General features: G+C 40.2%; 1 protein-coding gene across 1 annotated transcript in view; it reads right to left on the bottom strand.

The window, feature by feature from the left end:
* PDE4D (phosphodiesterase 4D) overlaps positions 1–23,766 on the bottom strand; it is a 691,343-nt gene extending 667,577 nt beyond the window's left edge. Inside the window, exon 1 of the mRNA XM_004583718.3 lies at positions 23,325–23,766. Coding sequence (XP_004583775.1) covers positions 23,325–23,590 — 266 coding nt within the window. The 5' untranslated portion in view covers positions 23,591–23,766. The remainder of the gene's footprint in view (positions 1–23,324) is intronic.
* Positions 23,767–26,776: the final 3,010 nt, after the last annotated feature.

Genomic DNA, 26,776 nt, shown 5'->3' with positions numbered 1-26,776 from the left:
ATAGAAAAATATTTAAAATAGCTGTGATAATGGACCTAAATCCACAATGTGCTGAGTCATTACAAATCAATACCAACATGTCTGTGACCTGAATTTTTTTAAGTGGAAAATCATGTTAACAAGCAGTGGACCAAGAAAGTTTACCCAAATGATAATGGGTCAAACGAAACATTAAAAGCTGTTCAAATCACTCACAAGATACATAATACATAATTTTGAATAACTGCTTTGGGGAGAGCAAAGGGAAAGCTGAAAAGGCAGAGAAATGGCCTGAGAGGGTTTATATATGATCACGTGTTATTGGAAATTTAACACAAACATCAACCACATTGATGGGACGGAAGTGTTAACCTTGTCACTGATATCCAGACCAAACATCTCTTGAAAAAAAAAAATAGGGGCAAGTCCACCATTCTTTCATTTGGTGTACAGTTGCCTCTTTTTTCTCTCCAAGAGTAATCTATATGTAAATACCACTTCCCAAGTTCTTCTTTTCTCCTATCTTTCCTGCATCCAGTGATCATCCACAGTCCACCAGTGTCCACGGCAGCTGCTCTCTTCAAGGAAGCCTGGTGTGCTGAGCTTCTCCCTACAAGAAGCCTTGATGCCTTACTTATGCCACGTCAAATCACTGAGGACAACTGGAGTGGTCAGGAAGTATTGTCCTTAGAATTAGGATCCAACCTGATGCCACGGGGTGGCTTTGTCAGCAACTTCCAAGCCAGGGCATGCCTTTAAACCTTTACATGTTGGAGTGGACTATAGACATATCATGATGTCACTGCTACTCATCTGGAAAAGGATCTCTGGAGATAGAATTAATTTAAGAGTATAGATTCTGTAGTTCATCTTATATTACCCAGATGGGCTATAAATTCAATTGCAAGTATTCTATAAGAGACAGAAGAAAAGAATGACTCAGAAGGCAAATGCAAATGGAGGCAGAGCCTGGAGTGGTATAGCCACAAGCCAAGCAAGCCAGCATCTTCTAAAAGCTGGATGAGGCATGGAACAGAACCTCCTCTGGAGCTTCAGGGCAAGTTAAGCCCTGCCAACATTCTGATGTTGAACTTTTGGCTTCCTGAACTCTGAGAGGATAAATTTTGATGCTTTAAGCCATCGTGCCTGTGGTCATTCGTGATGGCAATCTTAGGACATTAATGTATTCGTCCTTCTCCAAAAGACTTGGGGAAGCGTGTAGATCCTCACTGCTCTGGTTTTTTTTTTTAAGTCTTACACTTTTGCTGCAGTCTAACATCAACAAGCCACCATAGTACTTTGCACACTGCTGCAAGGCCAGTACTTTGGGACAGAGTCCTTACAGGAGTGCCGCTTTCCATTAACAGTCACAAACACGAACGTAGCTGACCTGAACCCTGTTCCACCTCTTTCTAACTCTGCAACTTGAGATTCATGCTCTAGGAGCAGGAAGGCTTTCTGTTGATCAAGATATAAAATCCTCCACAGGCTGTAACTTGCTGAAGCAGAATTTACAATATTTCAGGGTACCCTGTGTACCGGAGTTGAGATCAGGTGAGAAGGGAACAATAAAAGTGCTAGAGGATTCCAAATACTGCCTCTAACTACTGAACAGCTGACCAGTTTTATCTCATGCCATTAGAAAAGCAAAACTGCTCCATTATATTCCGGGCTAAGTGTTAAGATTAATTGGAAAATGTCTTTCACAGTCAAAATAATGCTTATTTTAAGACACTTTACATTAAGGAAATAGAATAACATACTTTTCCCTCACTCGTTATGCAATTAAAGTTCAAAAAATGCACATTGCTGGCTGCTTTAGCTTCTAGTGAAAAGTGTTCAAGGTAGAGCAGTGAATGTTAGCAGATGCTCTTGTGCAAGGCCTTCAGGGCTGACAACACCTTGGGGATATTTCAAGGATAGTACTCTCACCCAGAACCTGGAGTCTCCCAGCCCAGGAGACTGACTCCTCTTCTAGGGGAAGACTCATATTTGAGAAGCTGATGGCACTACTAAATGAAAGCAAATGGAAATCGACTTCTTTCTTAACTTTTATGTAATTTCTCGAGAGGCTGAGAAACATAGACACATCCAGACACAAGAAGCGAGATCCCATCATCTGTAGGTTCACTGTCAAGATGCCCATCATGACTGGGAGGAGAAAGGGCTGCAACCAGGAGCCAGGTCTCAAAAGATTTGCTTGATTGCTTATGCCTCCCAGGGTCTGCAACAGCAGGAAGCAGGAATCAGGAGCTAGAATGTTGTATCAAACTCAGGTACTCCAATATAGAACACAGCATCTTGCTGAAATGTCACTCACTAGAAGAACACTCCTGGCATCATGTTATTTCCTTTTATTTGGTATGACACTCATCCCTCAGATGAACATGCTCTAGCCATCCTGATCTAGTAAGTTGTGGTACAGGACTCACTACAGAGTGCTATGTAACATGGAGAAGGAGTCAGGAGATCACCTTGAGAGCATGAAGCCAAGTAAAAGACAGATAAGATGCTATCAGTAAGATGATTAACACGAATTGAATGTTTAAAGTCAGTTTGAGAACCAGCAGTATCTGCCTTGTAGATAATGTTTGAATACATACTGCCAAAAAAAATTTTTTTGGGGGGGGAGGTTCTTGTATGTCTACACATCTCCAGATCAACCAACCATCCCACAGCTCTATAAATTCATCTCTTTAAAGTGTTGAAGCTCGACTACCATACAGAGTGCATATAAGTCACAGGTAAAGAACACCATTCCCTTCTTTCTCCATCTGTCCCACAGTATTATCGTTAGGGATCACATGGAACCTTTGGAAATCAGCTATAGCCATAACATTTTTAAACATTAGAGAATATTTTTGATATTCCTATATTGTAGATCATAACTTTGGTTCACTTCATAAAGTCAACTTCAGTTATTTTCAGGCATAACAGTAATCCAGAAACCAACAGGAAGAAACCAACAACCTCAATTTTCCAATTAGCCCCTGGTATAAAGCCCGAGTTTGATGTGTCTAAACAAGCATAAATGTAGAACTCATGATGAGGTCTATTAGAATGGTAAAATCTTCTGAGAGGAAGCTGCCTAGAGCTGCCCTGCTTAAAAGATTTAAAAGCAGACAGATCAAAGCATGTGTCATTGAAAATCCTGCTGGTTGTCATGAGAGGAGGAGTAAAATTGCAAGCCATTCACTTGTATCCATTACTGTAATAACTTGGAATTGAGTTGAATGACGAAAATGAAAGGTGAGTAGTGTGGGGTCATAATAATATTAACCATGTGTCATGTGCCACTGATACTGAATTATTCTTTTGTGCAGCAAACACGGTTTTGTATTCCTTTGTGTGTATAGCTATGGCAACAGGTTTTATTTCTGAGTGCTTGTCTATTGACCCACACATCTGAATAACATGCCTATCCCAAACATCCATTAGGATATTTTGAATGAGTCAAAAATCAAGATGGACATATGCCAAAATATTTCACGCTATAAGAAAAATCCATTTTTTCTTTCAATTGTCGAAACAATCTTCTTTGCCTGTAAAAAGAAATACTGTCTTATCATAGTTCAGGCTGTCAGTTCTGGCATCTTACACTCTCTTTGTATATACAGAGCCAGGATGCTATCGATAGCAAAAGAGGAGGTCATTTATGCCTCTGTATCTAGCATGCTGAAAGCTAAATCCCTATTCAGAATCAGCAATACTTTAGAGGTTAACACTAAGGATAATTTCAAGGTGAAAAAAAAATGTTTCTGTGTGATGTGGATGAGAATCTTATGCAAGGTTTCACTGGACAATGCATTCCTCTTCAATTTGATGCTATGCCTCTTTTAAACGGGCCACCCTGTATATTCTGAATGAGCTTTTTCCAGTAAAGAGCTGTGTTGATGTAAATCTACGTTGGCAAGAGCGTCATCAGAGTCAGCTGGGAGTGACAGGCATGTTCTAGCCAATGCTGGACAGTGTGTTGAAATATGCCTCCCAGGCTACAAGAGCAAACGCACAAAAGCATGCCCACATCTTCACGAGGGAGGGGTGATGTGCCGACCAGCAAAGCCCTGGCTTTGTGAAAACATAAAACATATCCAAGGAGCATTTCTCGAGGAGAGGCCAGCCAATCAATCAAGTCAAGAACTACATAATCCTTACAGGTTAAAAGGTGCCAGGGCTCGTCTTCCCTTAGGGGAAGAAGAAGAAAAAAAAAAGGTTTGCACATGTTGTTTTACAGGGCACACTCCTAAGACATAGAAGATCATATTTCTTAATAACGGCCAACCAGTGAGCCACCTACGTAACCCAAATCCATCAGCAGGCACTATGAACAATAATTCAAACTTCAAAGAGAAAGACAGGTTCTATTCCCTTGGTATTTGGTTCCTGCATAATACTAAAATATGACATAGTCTATCTTTTAAAAATGCTTTTTTTCTGTCAACATATATTTCATAAAAAGAATATCATTGCAATAATTAGATGTATCAACAGTTGCAAATCTGACATGTTTTTCAAAATTATTTCTGCTTAGTTCTTCAATATCTAGCCTCAGTGCCATGCACAAAAAAGGGGAATAATAGTATTTTCATATCAGAAAATCTGCTGCAGGGCAAAACAACTGGAAACCAGAAATTTCTTAATCACCTTTCTGTACCTTTGGTCACATTCTGCATCCCTGCAGCCAAAACAAAAGGTAACAATATAGGAAGAACATGGCATCCCTGGACAAAATATTGGAATGAAGGTAGATCTAACCAGCCCAGTTCCCATTTATCATTTATTCTCTTATTCATTTAAAAAAGAAGAAAACGCCATGGATGAATTACAGTGACTGGAATGAGTTACCGCCAGCAGACCCAAGAGACTGCCATTCCAGCACAGGAGTGTTTCTCTGACTAGATGATCTCCAACGAGGCCTGTGTGTCTTTTCAACACAGACACCACTGCAAGAGACCCAAGACAGTGAAGTTATTGCTCGTCTCCAGATGGCTCTGCAAATCCCCTAAACTGACTTAAATTCCCATTCTTCCTTCAGTCCGATAGACTCCCCAGTGACCTCCAATAGTCAACGTTTGTCATTGGCAAAACCTCCTGTATTATCAGCATCGTCTCTGTTTCTGCACCCATGGGCTATATTGTGACTGGAGACCATGGAGAACCCTAGTTCACTTCAGCATGGGAGCTGCCACTTTCATGCTATGATCTTCCCCTTGCCCTAAAACTTCATTGAAACTCCTACCCTCCAGATTCCACTTTGGTGCTCCCTGCCAGCAGCAAAAACTTTGACAGAATGCAGATGATCCTCAATTTCCTCCCACAGTCTCCAAGTTTCATTTTTTTAAAAATTATTTACTTTAGAGCTGGAGTTACAGAGAGATCTTGCATGCACCAGTTTACTCCTCAGATGGATGCAAAGGCCAGGGTTGGTTCAGGCCAAAGCTTGGAGTCAAGAATTTCATCCAAGACGCCCACATGGCTGGCAGGGGTGCTGACATTTGATTCATCCTCCATTGCTTTTCCCAGAACATAAGTAAGGGGTTGGATCAAAAGTGGAGTAGTCAGGACATTCATCAGTGCACATAAGGGATTCCAACATCACAGGCAGTAGCTTTTCCTGCCACAGCCCGGCACCATACTCCTTCCAGTTTCTTGATCTCATTTTACATGATCTTACCTGACCTCCACCTCAGCTACCTAACTCTTGCTATAGAAGGTAAAAAGCCCTGTCCTTACCAATAACTGTACCCAACAAACACGTTAAAACACCTCCCCATGCTTTCTCTGTCTAGCTATTTTCTGTACTATTCTGACCATATAAATTTCCCAAACCCATCATGTCCCCCAATATAGCACACTTAGAAGCTTTCACTTAAGCTCACCAACTTCATATTCCCATTTCCTTAGCAGACATGAAACAAACAGGGCATCATTTATCACATCACTGAGTGGTTGAACTCAAGGTTTTTTCCCAATTTTGTGCTTGTGCCTACGCAGTCAATGAAACTTCAGGAAAAACATACCCAGGACAACTTTGTAAGTGCTGGTCTGAGGCAGTTCAAGTGTACTCTGGAAATTTGACATTTTTCTGGACTCTCCTCTCTCACATGACAGATTTCACTTTTCCTCTCCTCAAACCTCCAAACTCTCTTATCTGAAGCTAAGATGATTAACTTATTCTCTTCTTATAAAAATGGAACTAATGAAAAGAGATCTTTAATACCCTCCCACAATCAAATATACCAAGGTACTGGCCTTCTTTCTCACTTAATATTGATGGTCAAACAATTTCCCCCTTTCCCACTTCATGTCCCAAACCTTCAAGGATATCACTTCTTTTATGAGTCCCAATCTCTCATGAGCGAATGTCACTTTCTACTTTTCCATTCTAAAATCATACAGAATGCAATATCTATGTTTAGAAAACTCATTTCACACAAACCCCCTAGAGAAAACCAAAAGCTAGCTACTACAACTTTTACTCCTCCTATACCTTCCTCTCTAATTTTAACAAATTTCTGAGAGTTAACTATCATTTCTACATTTTGCCAGCCTTTCTTCCTGACAGGCAGAGTCTGGAAAGTCTATGTGGTAGGTGTGACCAGTAGAAGATGGGAGAGTGACGATATGTTGTATTCAGGTCATAGAACTAAAAGTCAAAGTGGTTTCTGCTTTCTTCTCTCTTGAATTACTCACTGTGCTCTATGTTGTAAGGACACTCAGCCCGCAGAAGCAGCCCACACAGACAGGAACTGAAATCTTCTGCCAACAGCCAGTTAACAAGGCTTCCTACAGACATGGCATTTTGGAAACCAAACTTCCAGCCCCAGATAGGCCCTCCTCCGATGGCTATAACTTTCCTTGACACTAGACTGCAAACTCATGCAAAGAGTCTGAGCCAAGACCATGTAAGAGAGCTACTCCCTCATTCTCAACTTTAAGAAACTGCATAAAATGGTATGGTTGTTGTTTAATGATAGGATTGCTACATATAGGAGGTATTTTGCTATATTCCACTCCATTTAAACTTGTTTCAATGCCATTCTACCAGAGCTGTTGTGTTGTAGGCACCTATTAGCTCCAGGTTCTTGTGCAATGATTGACTTTCGTGCCTCATTCCAGTTGATGTGTAAACAGCACCTGACAAAGTTCATCACTTTTTGTTTCTTCAGACACTCAGTTCATTTCACCATCAGATAATCACTTTCAATTTTTCTTCTACTTCATTGACCACTCTTGCAGATTTCTATATTGAATGTTCCTCATCTTCCCGATTTCTAGATGTGGAAGTTCCTCATCTTCCTCAGATCTTTTCTTTGCAAATACCTGCTCCCAAAGCAAGTGCATCCAATCCTGTGGCTTGGAATGCCATCTATATTGTGATCGTTTCCAAATGTTAATTTATAATGCTGATCTCTGCTCAAATCTCAGACTTGCACATCCAGTTATCTAAGGGATATCCTCATTTCAAAATCTAAAAGTCATCACAAACACAAAATACAAAGCATACTGATTCACCATCCCTTAATTTTCTCCAGGTCGGGTAGTGTCCACTGCATTCTACCTCTTGCTGGGGCTCCAAACTTGGTGCCATTTTGGATCCTTCCTTCTCATTCTTTCACATCCAGTCATTTATTGGATCTTACTGTGATTTCAAACTGGATACAGAGTTGTGATAAAACCTTCATTACTTCTGTCTCTACTCATTTAAATTAGGCCACATTATTAGTCACCTGGGTAATTCCCAAAGTCTCTTAACTAGCCTACTGCGTCTATATTTCCTACACAGAACCATGAAACATTCTTATAAAAAAACAGCAACAACAAAATTAGGTTTCTCCCTGAGGCAGACATTTCCATTACTAACCCATTTTCACCTCCACACATCATAGTCATCAATAAGGAAAGCCCCAAATTCTTGCTACATTCTCAAAAGACACCACATGATCTGACTCATTTCAAAGGCTCTGATTCTAATTTCAACCATGTTCCCGGTCCCTTGCATAGGCCAACTCCCATCTTCCCTCAGGCTGTTGCACTAGTTTTTTCTTCTGCCTGAAATGTTCTTCTAAGTAATCTCATGGCTCATCCCATCACCTCCTCTAATCACACCAAATGTCATCTTATCAAGAGCCTCCCTCCAAAACCCCACAAAAAGGCTGCATCTCCTTATGCTGCATTCTTCATGTTGCCTTTAAAGATTTATTTATTTATCTGACAGGCAGAACGAGGGAGATCTTTTTCTGTTGCTTCACTCCCCAAACGACTACAACAGCCAGGGCTGGGCTAGGCTGAAGCCAGGAACCTGGAACTCCTTCAAGATCTCCCACATGGGTGGCAGGGGCTCAAGAACTTGAGCCATATCATCTGATTTCCCTGGTACACTAGTAGGGAGTTTGATAGAAAGTGATGCAGCCAGAACTGAACTCAACACTCTAATATGGCATGGCACCCACACAGGAAGCAGTTTAACCCACTGTACCACAATGACAACAGGTACTTTATCCTTCTTCACTGCACTTGACAGTCTCTTGCCCACTGGGTTTTTTTTCCTTTTCTTTTTTCTTTCTTTTTTTTTTTTTTTTTTTTTTTTTTTTTTTTTTTTTTTTTTTTGCCTTCTGTCTTCTCCCCTGTTAGAATAGGTGCTCCGTGAAGGCACCTATTACTCTGTGTCCAGAAGAGCAAATGGCACATAATGGCATACAAAATTATTTTTAATAGATGTTAGGATGAAGGGTTATCTTATCACAATGATTAACAGAGAAAAATGACTTCACAGCAAGAGTTTTATGCAATCTATCAGAACAGTTAATTGTGTTCTAGGCATTATATAATCTTAAAATTTGCCGAAAAGATATAGTCATTGCTTTATAAACAATCCCTCTTTCATCCACTGCAACTCAAGCACTGCCAATGGAATTCACACATCTAATCTTAGCACAGATGTAATTCTGTATTCTGCTATTTCAAGATTACCTGAAAAAGAGTAGAAGGGCATTATCTGAATGATGGTATAGATTGGTTTAATTGAGCCTGATCTCATATTCCACCTTTGGAAAGTGTTTAATGCCCACACTTGCAGTTTAGCAAGCTTTGAATGGTGTAATAACTCAAAAGTGTCACTTCCTTTTATGTGGAGCAGAGCTGTTAACAAAAGATAAAATTGATCACATTTCATTTAAGTATATAAATCCCTGCTGTGTACTCAGGAGAGGGTGGGGAGGGAGTAGCGGCAGATAGAAGGAGATTAACTATACTTCAAAGGCTAACTTGAGGCTACTCTTACGGCCTACCTTCGACGCAGACATACTTGTCTAAATCCCATGTTATCTCCATATTAGTTCAGCTCCTCACATTTTTGTTCTTTCCATACTTCACTCAGTTTTCTCCCTGTGACAATCTATGCTTCATGTTCACATAAAATTCTTGCCTAGATTCTATTATTCTTTCTGTAAAATGCAGTAATAAAAATCTAAAGCTAAGAAGGTTGCAGTGAGTAAAACATAAAATAATCCTGGCCTATGTGCATATGGTGTTCATGGTAATTTTGTAAAATCTGGAGGGGTTGTCATAACCATTTTCAAGTTGAACCCCTATGAACTCTCACCATTCTTGGCTCTGAGTGATGGTAAATATTATTACATGGTTTTGCAAGTAGTTACATTCCATGCCGCTATATCATGCATTGTGAGGGTGAAGGCCACACCCAAGGAGTAACCCACATAGTGTGTTCCACTGAGCGGACACGGAAGACAATTTGAATAAAGTGTCTAGATTTCAATCGGTTCAAATTACCTATCCGTTCTCTTTTTATTTCATATTTTAGTAACACTGTATTTCTTCAGGCTTTTCATTAAATAGATCATTTGATCTTTTAAATAATTCTATGAAGCACATAGGAATTATTAAAGTTGCATTTATGGATGCACCATACTTGTGGCTTGCAAAGTTTAAATTATATTGCTAGAATCCACAGAAAATGAATGAACTAGTGCCTCCATTCACAAAGTATCCTCTATAGATAACTGTTCTCAACGGGAGACAGTGGCACCCTTCAGGAACATTTGGCAATGCTTAGAAACATTTTGCATGTTCAGAACATGCTGGGAGTTCTATTGGCTAATTCGTAGCTTTGGGAGAGAACCGAAAGGCAAGAATTAGTTTACCTAAGCATGCATCAGCAGGGTAAATAAGAAATCAAAAGGATTCTGATAGTTCATTGGGAAAAGAATGGCTGAGAAACAGAAACAAATTTCAGGAAGGGAGAAATACTAATTTTGGTTTTGCATGTTAAATTTAATGGTGGATCTTTAGAATGAATATAGTCAGAGGAGGCATACAGACCTTAAACCAGAGAAGTGAAGTATTAACAGTTGTATTTCTTTTTTTTTTAAATTCAGTTTATTTTTACTGGAAAGTCAGATATACAGGGAAGCAGAAAGACAAAGAGGAAGATTTTTCCATCTGCTGATTCACTCTCGAAGAAACTGCAACAGTCAGAGATGAACTGATCCAAAGCCAGTAGCCAGGAGCCTCTTCTGGGTCTCCCATGCAGATGCAAGGTCCCAAGGTTTTGGGCTTTCCTCGACTACTTTCCCAGGCCACAAGAAGTGAGCTAGATGGGAAGCACTGCTACCAGGATTAGCACCAGCACCCATATGCAATCCTGGTGCATGAAAGGCAAGGACTTTAGCCGCTAGGCCACCACGCGTGGCCTAGCAGCTGTATTTCTAAGTGAGCTGACAGTTAAATGTAGGCACAGGATTGACACTCAGGGTGCATTGACACATTGAAATAAGGTCAAAGGACTAATTATACAACTTAGACGTTTCAATTTAAGATTCTAGAAATAATCACATTCTAGAAATCTATTCTAGAATAAAAACATGAACGATTTCCTCTAAATGAAGGGAAATCATTGTGATGATTTCAAGGTGAGATGAACACCAATATCACATGTTGGTAAAATACTATCATGGTCGACACAAAGCCTCCCACATAGGATCTTCTGTATAACACCAGTGTGCTTTAGTTTGCTAATGCATGGAAATGCTCATTTGCAGAGAAATTCCTTAAGATGAATGTAAGATAAAGCTACTTCTTCATCCTTTACAACTGTCACACTGCTGAATTTTCCTGGCAACTTTTAATTTTTTACTCTAATATCTACAATAGTCTACTGTAGTCTTTGTTAACAGGAACGAAGAAGGTGATGAATCAAGATACTGCTCTAAGACACAATTTCTCCAAGGATGGCTTCAGCATCACCCATATGGCTTATAAATTCTGCTTCTTTGAACTCAGCACAGACCTAAAGTGGCTCATTTTCTGGGTGTGATTCAGGCAGGTGCATGGGATGACGAGAACACAGTTGTCCTGTGTTGGGCAGAACACTTCACTATTAGTATCAGGAAATCTGCAATATGTTTTTTTTTAAAGATTTATTCATTTTATTACAGCCAGATATACACAGAGGACGAGAGACAGAGAGGAAGATCTTCCGTCCCATGATTCACTCCCCAAGTGAGCTGCAACGGGCCGATGCGCGCCGATCCAATGCCGGGAACCTGGAACCTCTTCCGGGTCTCCCACGCGGGTGCAGTGTCCCAAAGCTTTGGGCCGTCCTCGACTGCTTTCCCAGGCCACAAGCAGGGAGCTGGATGGGAAGTGGAGCTGCTGGGATGAGAACCGGCGCCCATATGGGATCCCGGGGCTTTCAAGGCGAGGACTTTAGCTGCTAGGCCACGCCGCCGGGCCCTGCAATATGTTTTTATGAGCAACTGGCCTTGCGTTTTCATTTTTACCTAGACTCTGAAAATCACATAGCCAGTATTATGTGAGCATTCTCCTCAAAAAAACAAAACAAAAAAAATAGGTTGCCAGGAATTCAGAGTATTGTGGACAGATTTTTCATGTATTTCAGCTCTCATCTTCTTACATTGTCTATTCCTTTTTAAAACTCATGTTTGTGCCTATAAGAAGTGGAACTTAGAGACTGTTATTGGCAGGCACAGTATTTTCCACGGGACAGTTTTACGTTCTTTGCATCTGTGCAGCTACCGGGTAGGAAAATAAGGATTGTGGAATGGGAATAGAGGACGGAAACACCATTCTTTCTGCTCAGGATGAGAATCACCTAATCCGAATTTAGTATGTTAACCCTCAACTAAGGGATCCAGACTAGAACCAAGGTCCTTCTTCCTATACAGGAAGGACTGGTGGTTCAGTTACTACCAGCTTAGTGTATTAGAGGCATAGTTGATGTGACTTATTGGATTTTGAATGTTGAATTAAATAATGAGAACATTATTTCCTTTCCCAATTCCTTTGCTTATTTTTATTGTCATAAGGAGAAAGGCCTCATTGGTGTTCACAAGCCTACCCTATTTACTTACTAAATTCCATTTTAAACAAATAAACTCAGGCACAAGACCTTTAGAAGGTCACAATATTCAGCTAATCTTGAATTGGTTTTGTCTTATTTTACTGTATCTTCTCAATTACTTTCCATGTATTATCAAAGGCACTGGTTTCCAATTTACAGTATTGCACAAAGCAACATTTAAATAAAAATGTACATTTACTGAAACATGAAATGGAAAACAATACTATGGGCCACAGATGTGCCTTAGACTGCAAAGGTGAAACAAGTCTAATACAGTATTAATGATTCTGCTGTTGTTATTAATAAGATGGCTTTATGAAAGGATGCCTGGTTCTTTTCCAGGGAAACCTATAGAAGTCTGTCTTGTGCGTCATCAGCATGCAATTCATATATGTTTTAGTTATTACTACCCATAAATCACTCGCTGCTCTATTTGGCAATCACTAAACAGAAGGTCATAAAACAAGATCACATTGCACAGAATGGAGCAAGGTAAAACAAATACTATAAACCTAAACAAGATAAATAACCAGGAATGATAATCCAAGTAACCTTATTAGTCAGAAAGTTGCTTGCTTCAAAAGGTCAAGTATACACTCTTTAAAAACATTAATGTGGAATCAGCTAAGAAAACGAATAAAAAGCAGGTACCCTAACAATAATCCTATGAAGAGGAAGTCGCTTTATTTTAATAATAACTAATTTAATCAGAGAGCTGGCTCACCAGGATAATGGAAAGGAAATTAGCTTGTCTGAAAAGAGCGCAATGTAAAAATGGGTATATATTGAACTAGAAACAAATATTTACATTGAAATAGTAGTGATTTCCTTGACCTTTTGCAAAAGGTTTTCTGTCCATTTTAGTTATTCTATAAACCCACTTTGAAGAAATGGTGCTTTGCTTGCGCCAATGTGCTTTGTCTGCACATTGGGAAGGGGGATTTTAGTCTAATTAACCAAGGGGGCTGACATGGTCCAGTCCCAAATCAGAACTGAATTCCATCATTGCTCACTCCAGCTCCTGGATGAATCCATCTTCATGCCAAAGCAGACCCTGGAAGGCAGTCATCAAGTTTCAAAAGGGAGTCCCAAGTTGTGCTCTCCATTTTCAGCTCCGGTCCTAGCTACCACGAGCACCTGGGGAGCAGAGAAGCAAGAGGGAGCACCCTCTTGCTCTCTCTGCCCCTCCAAAGGGAAAAAAATTCCAAATTATTTAATATTTCTTTTTGTATATTTTAGGAATCGAAGACTAAGAATGGAGACATGTCTAAGAAAAGAAAAATCTCAACTCTCGTGAGTATCTTTAAAAATGATTTCTCCTTGGAATCTTGGCATTTCTTTTATAGGTTTGAGCCTTGGCATGTAAATGTATTAACATGAATTCTAACAGATGAGGATTAGTCATTGGAGATTGTAACTGCCTAGTCAATACTTTCCCAAGAATAATAAATATATTTACATAGGACTTTTTTCCAGAAATACAATAGGCATGAATTATTTTCAAACTATAAACTAAATATTATTAAAGGCCTATAATGTATAAATTATTGTGATGTTATAATGTACACATTCATTCATATACACCGAAGTTAAGATATACTATGTGAGAAGTATATAAACCTTGTACACATGGGAACGCAGTCATGGTGACAAAGTCCATACTAATGGTTGATCATTGAGTTACGCACTTCTGGCCACTTTGGTAATGAAACACAACATGTCCAGGATTTAGAGGCTAGAAGAATACGCTTCCTTTTAGGTTTTTGGCCCAAGAAGCACAGAGATACTCCTCCATTGATTGATTCAACAGCAAACATTTGCCTAATGCATGTTGTACAGGTGGCACTTACACCTTCACAGCAGACACAAAAACCACTTTGCTATATGTAGAGGTTCTCTCTTTCTAGAGCTGTCAGCCCAAGTGCATAGTCAAAATACACAGACGAAACAGAAGACAGAAAGACAGATAGATGGTAACACATTTGGACTAAGAACCAAAGGAAAAGTGATATCAAATGAGGATGGCCAATTTTGACTCCTCCTACATTTGCTGAAGAAAACCCCAAGTCAGGCTACTAATTCCAAAATCTGCATTATCTCTCACCTTACTAAATCTTACAGAACCTATGGAATCGTGTCATAAAACAATAAAAAAAATGTGGGGAAAATTCACTCATAAATACTACAGAAGGCAATAATATTTGTATCTGGGACCGGAGATACTGTCATTTTAAAAGCAGGTATCTGCAGCATGGAAGGGCAATTGTGTGAATACAGTGGTAGATTTTGGCATGAAGACTGGCAGACAAGTGGAAGATTGTTTAGAGGTAAGAGAGACCTTGGTTCGATTTGGCCATGTGCTCATTCGCCATCGACCTGTGAGTCAGGCCAGATCTGGTTACCAAGCAGTTTGCTGCTCCCGTTGCTTAGTGACTTGAGCCTGCAAACCATCACTCCCAGCTGGCTTTCTGGAATCAAACCTTAATAGATTTCTGATTTGATCTTTCTCTTTAGAGCTGAAGCCTTTCATGCCTTTTTCTCAGAATCATTGAAAATAAAATTATCCTCTGATTGGCCTTGTTTCTATGCTTGCCTTATTTAAAAACCACTCTGAATTACAATGTTCTCGGTTGGTCCTGAAACCCTCCTTCAGAGTGGCATGCAAGTGTATTTCTTCTGTGCAAATATACGTTTTTCTTTTTCTTAAATCAGAACCAAGGAAGCCATCTCTCATTCAAACCACATGCATAAACAAACCAAAATTCTACTCAAAGAAACAGCATGTCCCCACACTTCTGCTAACTTACAACTTTATAAAATCTTTGAATATTCAGTATTACATGTAGCAAATGTGCACGCACCTATTACCCAAAGGAGAGTAATGCTGAATGACAGAATCAGAAAATGATAAACCACAGGATTGAACAATAGGCAAAACTGAGTTCAAGTGGTAACTCCACTGATTTGATGGCCATACAGCACAATGATCTTAGCTGTATCACATTTCTTTTCTGGCTCAAAGCATCGGCACATTTAAAGTATTACCTAATGGTGCTTAAATTCACCTTTGGCTATTCTGAAGGCTTAATGTAAAGAAAGTGTCTACTAGGCAGAAGGGACTATATTATTGATAGTCATTTTATGGTAAAGCAAATGTTATAAGCTACTTTTATATAAATGTAGAGTTTTAATTCTTTTTTTTAATGTATCATTATTGGAAAGTCAGATACAGAGAGGAGGGACAGAGAGGAAGATCTTCCATCTGATGATTCACTCCCCAAGCATCTTCAACAGTCAAAAGCCAGAAGCCAGGGGCTTCTTCCGGGTCTCCCACATGGGTACAGGGGCCCAAGGCTTTGGGTCGTCCTCGACTGCCTTCCCAGGCCACAGGCAAGGAGCTGGATGGGAAGCGGGGTTACCAGGATTTAGAACCGGCACCCATATGGGATCCCGGGGCGCTTTCAAGGCAAGGACTTTAGCCACTAGGCTACCTCACTGGGCCCAGAGTATTTATTCTAATAAGAGCAGATGGTTGTTTTTATACCAACTTTAAAATCTCCTTTTGAAGACAAGTACTTCATGTGAATTAATTGGAGATAATTCTTGTCCTTAATTTTGCACATTGGTTTATTTTCTATTTTGCATACCTTATAGAACAGACTGATATACTAAGATGGCATAAGATTGAAGATTTATTCAGAAAATTTTACGTTTGAATTTTGAAACAATCTCTACATTGCTGTCTGTGTGAACGCTTGCAGATGGCTTTTCAGAGCAACTATCCACAATATTGTAATTCTGGAGGTCACAAACCTTGATTATGACTCACAGGATTATCAACAAATTCTGTCTCCTACCTTAAGGTATGCAGCATCTACCTTGCTCTTCCGTGCCCAGCAAGTTGGAACTTGTTTTTAATTACTTATCAAAAATGTACAACAATTTTGTTATCACTTTGTAAGTTTAACTAATCAATTTTTGCTAATTGTAAATGTCAACTGCCCTTACAACCATATGCCCGGAAATAAAGATACAACATTTCGCAGTGCTTCAGTAAGGTCAAATAGCAAGCGACCTGCAGACCTGGAAATACACGGTTTCAATGATACCAGCTCAGTCACAGAATTCGAAACTTGTTTTAAAATTACATTTATTTATTATTTGAAATGTAGGGAGATGGAGACAGCGACAGAAAGAGAGAGACAATGCCTCATCTGCTGGTTCACTCCCCAAATGCCTGCAACAGCTGGGTCCAGACCAGGCAAAAGCCAAGAGACCAGACTCTAACTTGTCCGCTGCAAAGATTACAGAGACCTCACTTCCCAGCCCATCAACTGCTTCCTCTCCGACTACACTCCAGCCAGGAATTGAACCCAGGCACACTACACCAAATGGCCACTGTGCCCCTAAAACATTCAAAAGAAAGCTAATTTAAAGAGACTGTTTCTCAAGTAATAATAAAAACTTTTTTCCTGCAATTTCTGCTGGAAGAACAAATGTGGGAGCTTCCTGTCTAAGAACGGCAAAGCATTGAAGCTCATGGTCGTGTTTAAACTTACAGGAGCCTTTTATGTATAAAGAAATGTAAACAAGGAATAATTTTTAGAATTAAAGCCAGGAACTTCACTATTCAGATGAATGTTGAGATTCAGATGTTGATATTCATTTCATTCAACATTTCTACCATGCTACCATGAGGGGCTGTATATGTGAAAGCGTTTTTTTTTTTTTTTCCTTTTTTTTTTTTAATCACTAGCAGCAACAGCTTCAACTGGTACAGACAGGTGCCAAATCTTTCCTCTGTCTTTGAGATAAATGTCAACGGTTACAGGAAGTACACACGAGTAATAAACTGCCCAGTCAATATTTTTTTCAGTTTTTCTTAGTAACTAATTGTCATGTTTTAACCTTTGTAATTTCTTAAGTGTTACAAGTCAATGCCTTCTTCTTTTTAAAAGATTCTTTTCATTTATTTGAGAAGCAGAATGAGAGATCATTTACCCACTGGTTCACACCCAAATGGCTATAATATCTGGGGTTGGGTCATGCCAAAGTCTGAAGCCTGGAACTCCAGCTGGAGCTCCCATCGAGTGGCATGGGCCCAAGTACTTGAGCCATCTCTCATGCCTTCCCAGGTGCATTAGCAGGGAGCTGGACTGGAAGCAGAACAGCCAGGGTTCAAACTGACACTAATAGAGAATGCCAGTGTTGCCAGCAGTAGCTTAACCCGGTGTGCCAGAACGCAGGCCCCAACTTGTACGTTCTTTAAAAAGAATATCTTCCTAGAGTCTTCTGGTTTTAGAAAAGACAAATTATACTTTTTAAGACCCACAGTCACCCTCAACTTGCAGCACCTGCACGTACAATAATTTTCTCCATGAAAAACACAAGGAACACGTTAAAGCTCAACGGGGCAAGTATAGGAGTAGAACAGGAAAAAAGAGTCCTTAAATGGAATCATTAAATACAGGCTTCAAGACACATGAGTGTGTGTGTGCGTGTGTGCTTAACTCAAAACCAAATGGTTGAATTTAATCTTTAGAATTTACCAATCGTTTCTGTGACTTGAAGAAAAGGCATAGGTCTTGAGTAAGAGTAACTGCAGTTGCTGAAAACAATGATGGATCAAGAAAGTAGATGCCTACTTTCAAATATGCGTGACCTTGGTTACCAACCAAATGTCTTATAAAAAGAAATTATAATGAAAATATGGTCCAAATCATTCACCTAAAAAGTCTTAAGATTTCTTAACTATCCTCTTTTGAAAGACTCTACTAAAAAAAAAATCTACCTAAAGAAATAATTTTGTTAACTTAAGGATTTCATTAAAGACTTTTATATTTGGATTTGTTAAAATAAAAACCACATAGCACACACAGGTATAATGAAGATAACACACCTGAATATTGCCTGGTTCCCGTATTTCCCAGATATCCTATTGGCTGATTACATTGAAATAGATTAAAGAATATTTTGCTTTACTCAGTGGTCAGAGGATAGCATGAAATAAAAATGGTATCCAAGAATCTTCTCATCTAGTTCATACCAGGGATAGAATAGCTTATAAATCATTTGTACTGGGAAATCACACTTGGATATTACCATAGTTCTAACTTAAAACTATTTTTGGGAGATCCACAGAAGTAAGCAAACCAGTGGGATTTTAGTGTTATCTATAAATATTAAATTCCAATAGTTCTTATTCCCCAAATAGTTTGGCAATATTTAAGTAACTCAATGCTTTTTTCTGAGCACATATATTTGCTTGAAGTGATATCAAAGACTCTAGGTCACAAAAATCTAAGAATAAATAAACAGTTTTTTTTAAGCCAAATCAATGTTTTATACTCTTTTCTGTAATAAAAATGAATGACCTAGGTTTAGATGTTCAAAAACAGCTAAGTTGCCAGCATTTTGAGTGAAAACGTTTATTAGATACATAAAGCACTTCCTCTCTGCATTCTTCCACTTCTGATTATTGCATAAGAGATATGAATTGTCTTAATAAAATTCATGGAATACATGTATTATGAAATAGTAATACATTAATTTTAATATTTTTGCACCAAAATCAATTCATTTTTAATTTCATTTTTCCCACAAGCTTTTGAAATTCCCTTGTAGATTTGCTATTTCAGGATCCAGTAATGTTTTACTACATATTTTTTTAAAAACAGAAATAAAAACATACTAACATTCAAAAATTTGTGTGGTGGTATATATATATTATATAAAAATGGAAAAGTTTAAAAGGAAAAGTGATTGTCAATTTTAAAAAGAACATGTGAGGAAAGAATAGAGATTGAATGATTAAATATGATTAAACAATACTGAAAAGCATCAGGTATAACTTATTTTCTATGCATTTATTTAGATCTAGCCCAGTGGAAAATGCCAACATTTATGGTGGACAAGAAAATATAAGGCCTGATTTTCCTGAAACGTGTTAAGATTGGATTTGTGCTTTTCTTTAACATTCCACTGCAAATATAAAAGGGAATTTCCTACTCAAAAGTAATCAGAGTTCTGTATGTAATCATAAAGCTGAAGGTATTCATACGAAGTGAAAACAGCAAAACAGAGCAGTGACAAGCATACACACAGGAAGATTCCCGTCCTAACACATAGGTCTGCACCATGGTCACAGAACGTCAGCAGCAATCAAATGCTTATTAGCAAGCTCTGCGAGGATTGCACAAGATGTGCTCCATTAACTCGAAGGAGAAACAGATGACATCCAAGTGGGGCAAATTCAGGAAACTCTGAGGAAGAGCAGAGATTTGAAACACGTGTGGAGTGGAAAAAGGCAGAGACAAAGTGCCAAACGCTACGGGTCTGCTGCAGTCCCTCCCCTTTCTGCCTCTTCCTGCAGTCATAAAATTCATAAAATTGATGCAATCTCAACCTTGAGCACTCTTAGTCTCATCACCTATGTTCTCTTGGTCACTTCAGTTCATCCAAAAAAAAAAAAAAACAAACAAACAAACTAACAAGGTGATCATGTGGCAATTCAAGTGCAATCTTAAAGGGCCACTTGGATCATGGCTGGAATAAGGAGCAGGTAGTGTATAATGTGGACAATATTATCTGATAACGACCACTGACTTTCTAATCCTATACAGCACACTTTGCACACAACTGTGTGCAGCAAAAACTGCAACCCAAAATTCCAAGAAATAGGTAACAGGGAAACAGAGAAGAATGGTTACATATCCAATACCTTGCAACTAATAAATGCAGTCTGAATGTGAACTTTACTGTGGTTTCTGATTACTGAGCTATTCTGAGTCACACAGCACCTGGAGTATTGGATCAGCTCTGTTTACTTCTCTTCAAATGGGCCATGAAAGCCCAAACAGAGTCTGATGAGAATAACCAAGATTAATCTGGTAGACACAGTGTACAAAGATGAAATAATGGGCTGTTTGAGAAAACAGAAGACTTTTTAAAAAGCATGGAAACATTTGAACTAGCACTTTCGTTTCACAGACATTCATTAAGCAGCCACCAAAGGGGCAGCTACCATGCTAAGCGTGGTGTACCAAGGTGAACAGCCACAGGCCTCTGGCTTTTGGGTATGCTATTCCAAACCACTTGTTTAAGGGGCTACATAATGGAGAAAAAAAAAGATTCACACTGCTGTGTTCCCAAAGCAGATCCTGAAATTCAAGAGGTTTGTCAAGACATTCAAAGACTGCTCATTTTTAACTTACTCTAAGACTTCAATGATGGTATCTAGATCTTCTAAGGTGAATCAGGTAGCCAGCACAGGCTTGCCAATCACCAGATCCATTTCATTTTATTCCTTGGAATACAATCAAGATATGTTTCATAGCCACCATTGCAATTAGACATGGCCTTACAGCCAGGTTCTAACCAAGACACTGCAAGTATACGTGACATACGTATTTCTAGTGCTGCCTTGTGAAAACACTAAGCATGTCCTTCTCCATGCTCTCTCCGCCTGATTTAGCTAAGCCTGGGAAACTCAGAAATTCTGCCGTTACAGTTGACAACGAAAATTTGCAGCATCCCTGACTCCCCATGAGAAGCAGAATAAAACATGCTTAGAGTATTCTTAGAGGGGAAAAAATCAGTTTCACTAAAACCAATGCCTTTCAATATGGCTTATTTTTCATAAAATACATTGCTTGACACCAAAGAGTGAGTCTTGTTCAACTTTGCAGTCATCAGGTATTCAATTAAGTACTTTCAACTTAGTAGCATGTTGAATGAAAAATAATACATGCAGGAGAAAATAATGTTGGCGGCAGGAATATACAAGACCGTATACATTGATAACCAATTTAGGCAGGAAGAGACGACCCAAGACATAGGATGAGGAGGAGGAAGAGGAGGAAGCAAGCCAGCTTACCACTTACACATACACACCTACCCACACATGAATACACGTGTATGTAGATATATATGGCTGCATATATGGGATACATTTATATGGACATACACAATTACATACAGTGTGCATGCAAGAATATTGAAATATATTTTTTTAAGTCTACACAGTGACTAGTACCAACAGTGAGAAAATAAACAGGATGATATTTGTCAAGAGACGCCTGTGGGTATCAGGAAAGATTCAGGGTTCAATGACCCTAAACAGAGAGACTTTTTCCAACCCCCTTCTTGGATGCTTGTAGTTCATCAGGGAAATGGTTTCCTCCTGAGTTACTGAGAATCAATATTGTGATTTTTCTTTTCCTTGTCCACTGCACTCCTCGTGCCTCGAGGAACTGATACATCAACATGAAATATCAGTAAAAATCATGCTGCTGGAGTTTTTCCAGGCAGCAGCAGCAGCAGCAAAGGAAGTGCCAGAAATTTTAGAAGAAAGCTTGTTTTCATGAGATTTCCTGCCTGCCTTACATTGCAACATGTCCACATAGTTCAGATAACCTCCAGTTGAACTCATTGTTGCTTTACTGGGGCTGTCAGTGAGCTAAGGCTCACCCATTCTGCCATGACCTCAAGTTAGCAAGCAGGTAATAAAGCAGGCCCACCAGAGAGGACACAACACGCCAACCATTCCGTCCTGACTCAGTGAAGCCAGCCAGCCTCCCTGCTCAGGCACCAGATAGATGTCCAGCCTCCAGCCACTGCCTCCTTCAGGGCATCTCCCAGGGCTTAGCTATGCCCTTATTGTAATAACATCAGACAGAACTCATCATTCTGCAATAATTCTCTAAAACTGAAAAACTCCATGTCTTCCTCTCTTACATCCAGCATATCTAGATAAACTAAAAAAGGCCACCTCACTGTTGAAATCTTAGAGACAGCAACACTTTCCAAGTCAGAGATCTAGTGATTTGCAGCTAAAACTTTGAGGTTGGACACACCCCTATTTCCTTTTTCATTTACTTTTGTCTATAACAACAATGCATTCCTCTGTACGGCGATGTCTCTAAGCTTACATCTTGATTCTCCATTTCGCTGCTTCCTTCCTAGAAGTCTTGTGGTTTTGGGAATTTATTTTTTCTTTCCATTCTAAGCGTATTGTTTGGTCTGCTAGGGAAATACAGCAGCAAAACCATTGTCACTTTCTCAACAGCACAGTCATTTTTTTTCTCTCTTTCCTTTGCTGTTTTGCTTATCACAATTTACTTCACCAAAATGGGAGGTGAGAAACAGAACCTACTAGGAAGTAAAGTTAGCCAGGTGGGGATCATAGAGCCTGGACCACCACCTGCAACCAATCGCCCTATCCTTGGCTGAAACTCCAAACAGGCTCACACAACTGTTTCTTATCATATACATATATTTTTTTTTCAGAGCAGGAAACCATCAAGAATCCTCCAGAAGAATACATGGAAGCCAACGTATAAAACAAATTCACCCACAGTGAAGGAGATAAAAATATTCACACGAAAAGCAATATTGACGTCATATTCAAACACCACAGCAATGTCACCAAGGACCAGCCTACAACTTTCCTGCAGACTCTCGAATCCATCTCTGTTTTCTTTCAGTAAGCCATGTTTGAGATTACACATCTCTGACAGTGAGCAGTGAGCAGGGACACTGTGTGACAGACACATCCTCCTGTCTCTGTTTAAGGCAGGGAAAGACCAGGCTCCAAATTCCTCCTCCCTCTCCTCTGTTCCTTTCTTTCTTAGGCTGGTGGAAGACCTGGCAGGGAGACTGGCTGAAGAAATCAAAGAAACGCCACCAGAGAAGTACGGGAGTACAACCGCATTCTTATTTGACATCTGGAATTCAGCTTTCTTGTAGCAACTTGCAAGAGGAATTGAACTTGGAGCAACACCCACCTGAGCCACTCCCATTACCTCGCTCAGGCATTCCTGCTTGGCCTTGGACATTTATGGAGGAACGGGTGCGGACCCTGCGTCCCCACTCCCCAAATTACAGATGGAAAGGGGCAGAAGCAGTGAGGGCCGCCCCCGGCGGCAGCCGCTCCTGTTTTCCCCGTGACCCGGGCCATGCTTACCACGTATGTGCCACGGTGAAGCGCCGCTGTTTGGGGATGTTGCTACTCAGAAGCATCCTGCGTAGGAGCCTGGGGGAATTTCTCGGCGAAATCACCGGGGAGAGCTTGGGAGACACGGATTTCCTGGCTGTCTTGGACTTCTCATGCTGCAACAGGTTTTCCCGCAGGGATTTCACAAGGTCCTCGTTCAGCCACGGGTTTGGACCGTGCGGATTATCCACTTTGGGGACCGCCAAGGTGTCGGGGCTTGTCGTCGGCTGGGCCATTTTGCCGGTCAACTTTGTACAGTTGGCAGCAATCCAGGACAACGTGGTTGCCTGGCCTCTCTCCAGCGATTCCCTCTCGCCGAGCCCCGGGAAGCGACCAAAGAGACTGGTCGGCTTCAGCTGCTGCTAGTTCATTCGGACAGACGCCTGCCTCCGTCTCTCTGGGCGGAGACGCGGAGGCCGGGGTGGACGGTGGACGAGGGGGTCGCCCTCCTCCTGCGACGCGGTCCTGACCTCGCCAGAGATCACTGAGCCACTCGCATGGCAAAGAAACATGGAGGGAAGCCACTGCTCGCAGGGCTTTGTCAGCGCTGCAAAGCTGCCTGGCAAACTATCGGAACTAATGCGCCGCAGCTGCTCCGCCGACTTCTGCTTATGTACATAAAAAGTCCTGGGGGGGAGGGCTTAACCATCAGATGCCTGCTGCTCGGTTGTTTGGCCAGTTTTTCCATTTGCTTATTCCTGAATCCAAAGGAAAGAAAAACTTTGAACTTGACCTTCCTCTCCAGCAAGGGTTATTTATCTGCCTACAGTTCATGTTCATAAAAGAAAAATTGCTAGTCCTTTGTGGTTATTTTTTTAATTCTTTTTTTAATAAGGGAGGAATATAAACAAGCACTGGCCACATTAGGTAAAAGATTCCCCTGCTTCCTACTAGAAGCACTCTGACGCCCCTTACAACAGAAAGTCCTAAAAATAAAATGCACTCACTCCCCTGGCTGGAAACCAAAGAAGCAGCTTCAAAACATGACACGTGGAACATGTCACAGGTGTCTGTACTGTTCCATAACAGAACCATGAATGATGGCGCCTTCAAGACGAGCACAACACCACTTCGATCCACAAATGGTGTCTGTCGTAGCTTTGTGATTTAACGTGTACCTGCAGAGGGACAGCCTGTTTCCACAGGGGGAGTTAAGCACTTTTAAACTGGCAGTTATTAAATATGATAGATCCAATGTTACGTGTCGCTACAGTGCAGGCTAACATAGACCTAGCTGTTCATAATGTCCTTTATTGTCTGAATGAAACATTTTAATGTGTGCTGGATATAGCAACAAATGCATTCAGAGGATGTTTAACATAAAGGAAAAAGAAATAATTATGTGACTGGAAATAGAGTGTTCTAACAAGTCACCGCACTGAATGAGTGAGAAGGCCTGTTGAGTTGCATAATGTGACACCTCTTGCATTTGTTAGCACTGGAGATAGAAACAGCCCACATGCCAGAGGAAGGACAGTGCTTCAGACAGTTCAGAGTTGAATTTTTCCAACCTCTTACAGGAATGAAGTGCGTTTTGCATAATTGGAAAGCAATCAGAAGGAGCTGTCATGTGTGTCAGGTCAAAATGCCAAATGGAGACTAGTGTCAATGGAGACTAGTTCAGAGAAACACAGGGTAGATCAGTTGGCCCAGCTCTCATATTACGATATCAGTAGCAATTCAATGTGACATATATCTCATATCTTGAGCAGAATATGTTATACTAATATCTAATTTTCAAAAATCAGAGATAGGTACTGGCCAGGGCAATGTAGATACCCTTGGGATGCCCACATCTCATGCTGCAGTACCTGAGTTCAAATCCCGGCTCCACCCCAGACTCCATCCAGCTTCTTGTTCACATGTACCCTGGCAAGCAGCAGGTGCACACGCAAGCAGTTAGGCTCCTGCCGCCCATGTAAGAGGCTTGGCTTGAGTTCTCACCTCCTGCCTTCAGGTTAGCATAGTCTCTGATGACCTCAGTTTAGCAAACAAATGTTTGCGGGCATGTATTTTGTGCCAAACACTGTATTGAGTCCTCCAGGGGTTTTTAAAGATCAGCTGCTGTCTGCCTTCAGGGAGCTTGTAGCCCAGCAGAATAGATGACAAGGGCAAAATCATTGACATGAAGAAATACAGTTCAAATGTACATATAGGAGCCTAAGAAGCAGAAGATATTTAAATGTTTGAAGCAAAGGAAAGTGACTTGATGTCCACAGAGGTACAGTTGGATTATAGGAGCTATCTGTCAGGGAATTCAGTGAGCTCAGGAAAAGAATTCGTCTCCATTCTAATGCTCATTCTCAATGATTACACAGAAGAGTCTTTAAAAGACTAATCTACACAATGGTCTTCCAAGAACAACTGAGCAATTTGTTCATGTTCATGGCTAAGCTAAAATATCAGATATGACAATATGACATTAAAATTAACTGAATATTGTGGTTAGACTTGGACTAAACCCTAATGAAGGACCTTTGGCAAATGTCACCTTGCTTTGGCATGCATTAAAGGATGCCATTACAGAACCAGGACAAGCAGCTTCTTTTCAGGATCTCAGATCCTATCGTTATTATTAGGTCAGTTCCCCAACATCTATATCACCCTCCTGGACACCCTAAATGAAGTATCACATGCATGCTGGTTTTTTTAATTAAAATAATAATAATAATTTTGGCGAGAGAATTCTTTGCTTTATTCTTAAAATAACTTGAAACATCCAGCAATGTTTCAAAATCACACTTGAAAATCACTGCCTTAGAAAACACAAATTGTAAAGTTCTACCGACAACCACAGTTGGGTAAGGTTGGATGTCATGGGCAACATTCTTTACATTAATAAGAAGGTAGGGGTCAGCACCATTGCTTAACAGGCTAATTCTCCACTTTCAAGTGCCAGCATCCAATATAGCACCAGTTTATGTCCTGGCTCTTCTACCCCTGATCCAGCTCTCTGCTTACAGCCTGGGAAAGTAATGGAAAATAGCCCCAATTCTTGGGACCCTGCACCCATGAGAAAGACCCAGAAGAAGCTCTTGGCTTCTGGCTTTGGATCAGCTCTGCTCCAGCTATTGCAAACACTTGGAGGGTGAACCAGCAGATGGAAGATTGTCTTCTCTCTGTCTATGCTTCTCTCTGTAAATCTTTCTTCCAAATAAAACAGATCTTAAAAAAAAAAAAAAAACCATAATGCAGAGGGTCTGGGGAATTCCTCCAAGAGGAGCACTCCACAGCTTGCCTTTTCACAAAATATCTCTAAATGGAGCTGCCAGGAATTTGTCAGAAAAACACTGTGCTATAAATGACAGCCAAATAAGGCTTTAAGTTTTAACAAGCGGAAATTTGAAAGTGGGTGATATGTTTTGATAACGTCACCCACGCCTAAAATGGCATATAACATCTCAATGTCATACATTTTTTCC

The sequence above is a fragment of the Ochotona princeps genome, chromosome 23 (assembly GCF_030435755.1).
Source record: "Ochotona princeps isolate mOchPri1 chromosome 23, mOchPri1.hap1, whole genome shotgun sequence".
In the NCBI taxonomy this organism is placed as follows: domain Eukaryota; kingdom Metazoa; phylum Chordata; class Mammalia; order Lagomorpha; family Ochotonidae; genus Ochotona; species Ochotona princeps.
This window is presented reverse-complemented; position numbering and strand designations above follow the sequence as displayed.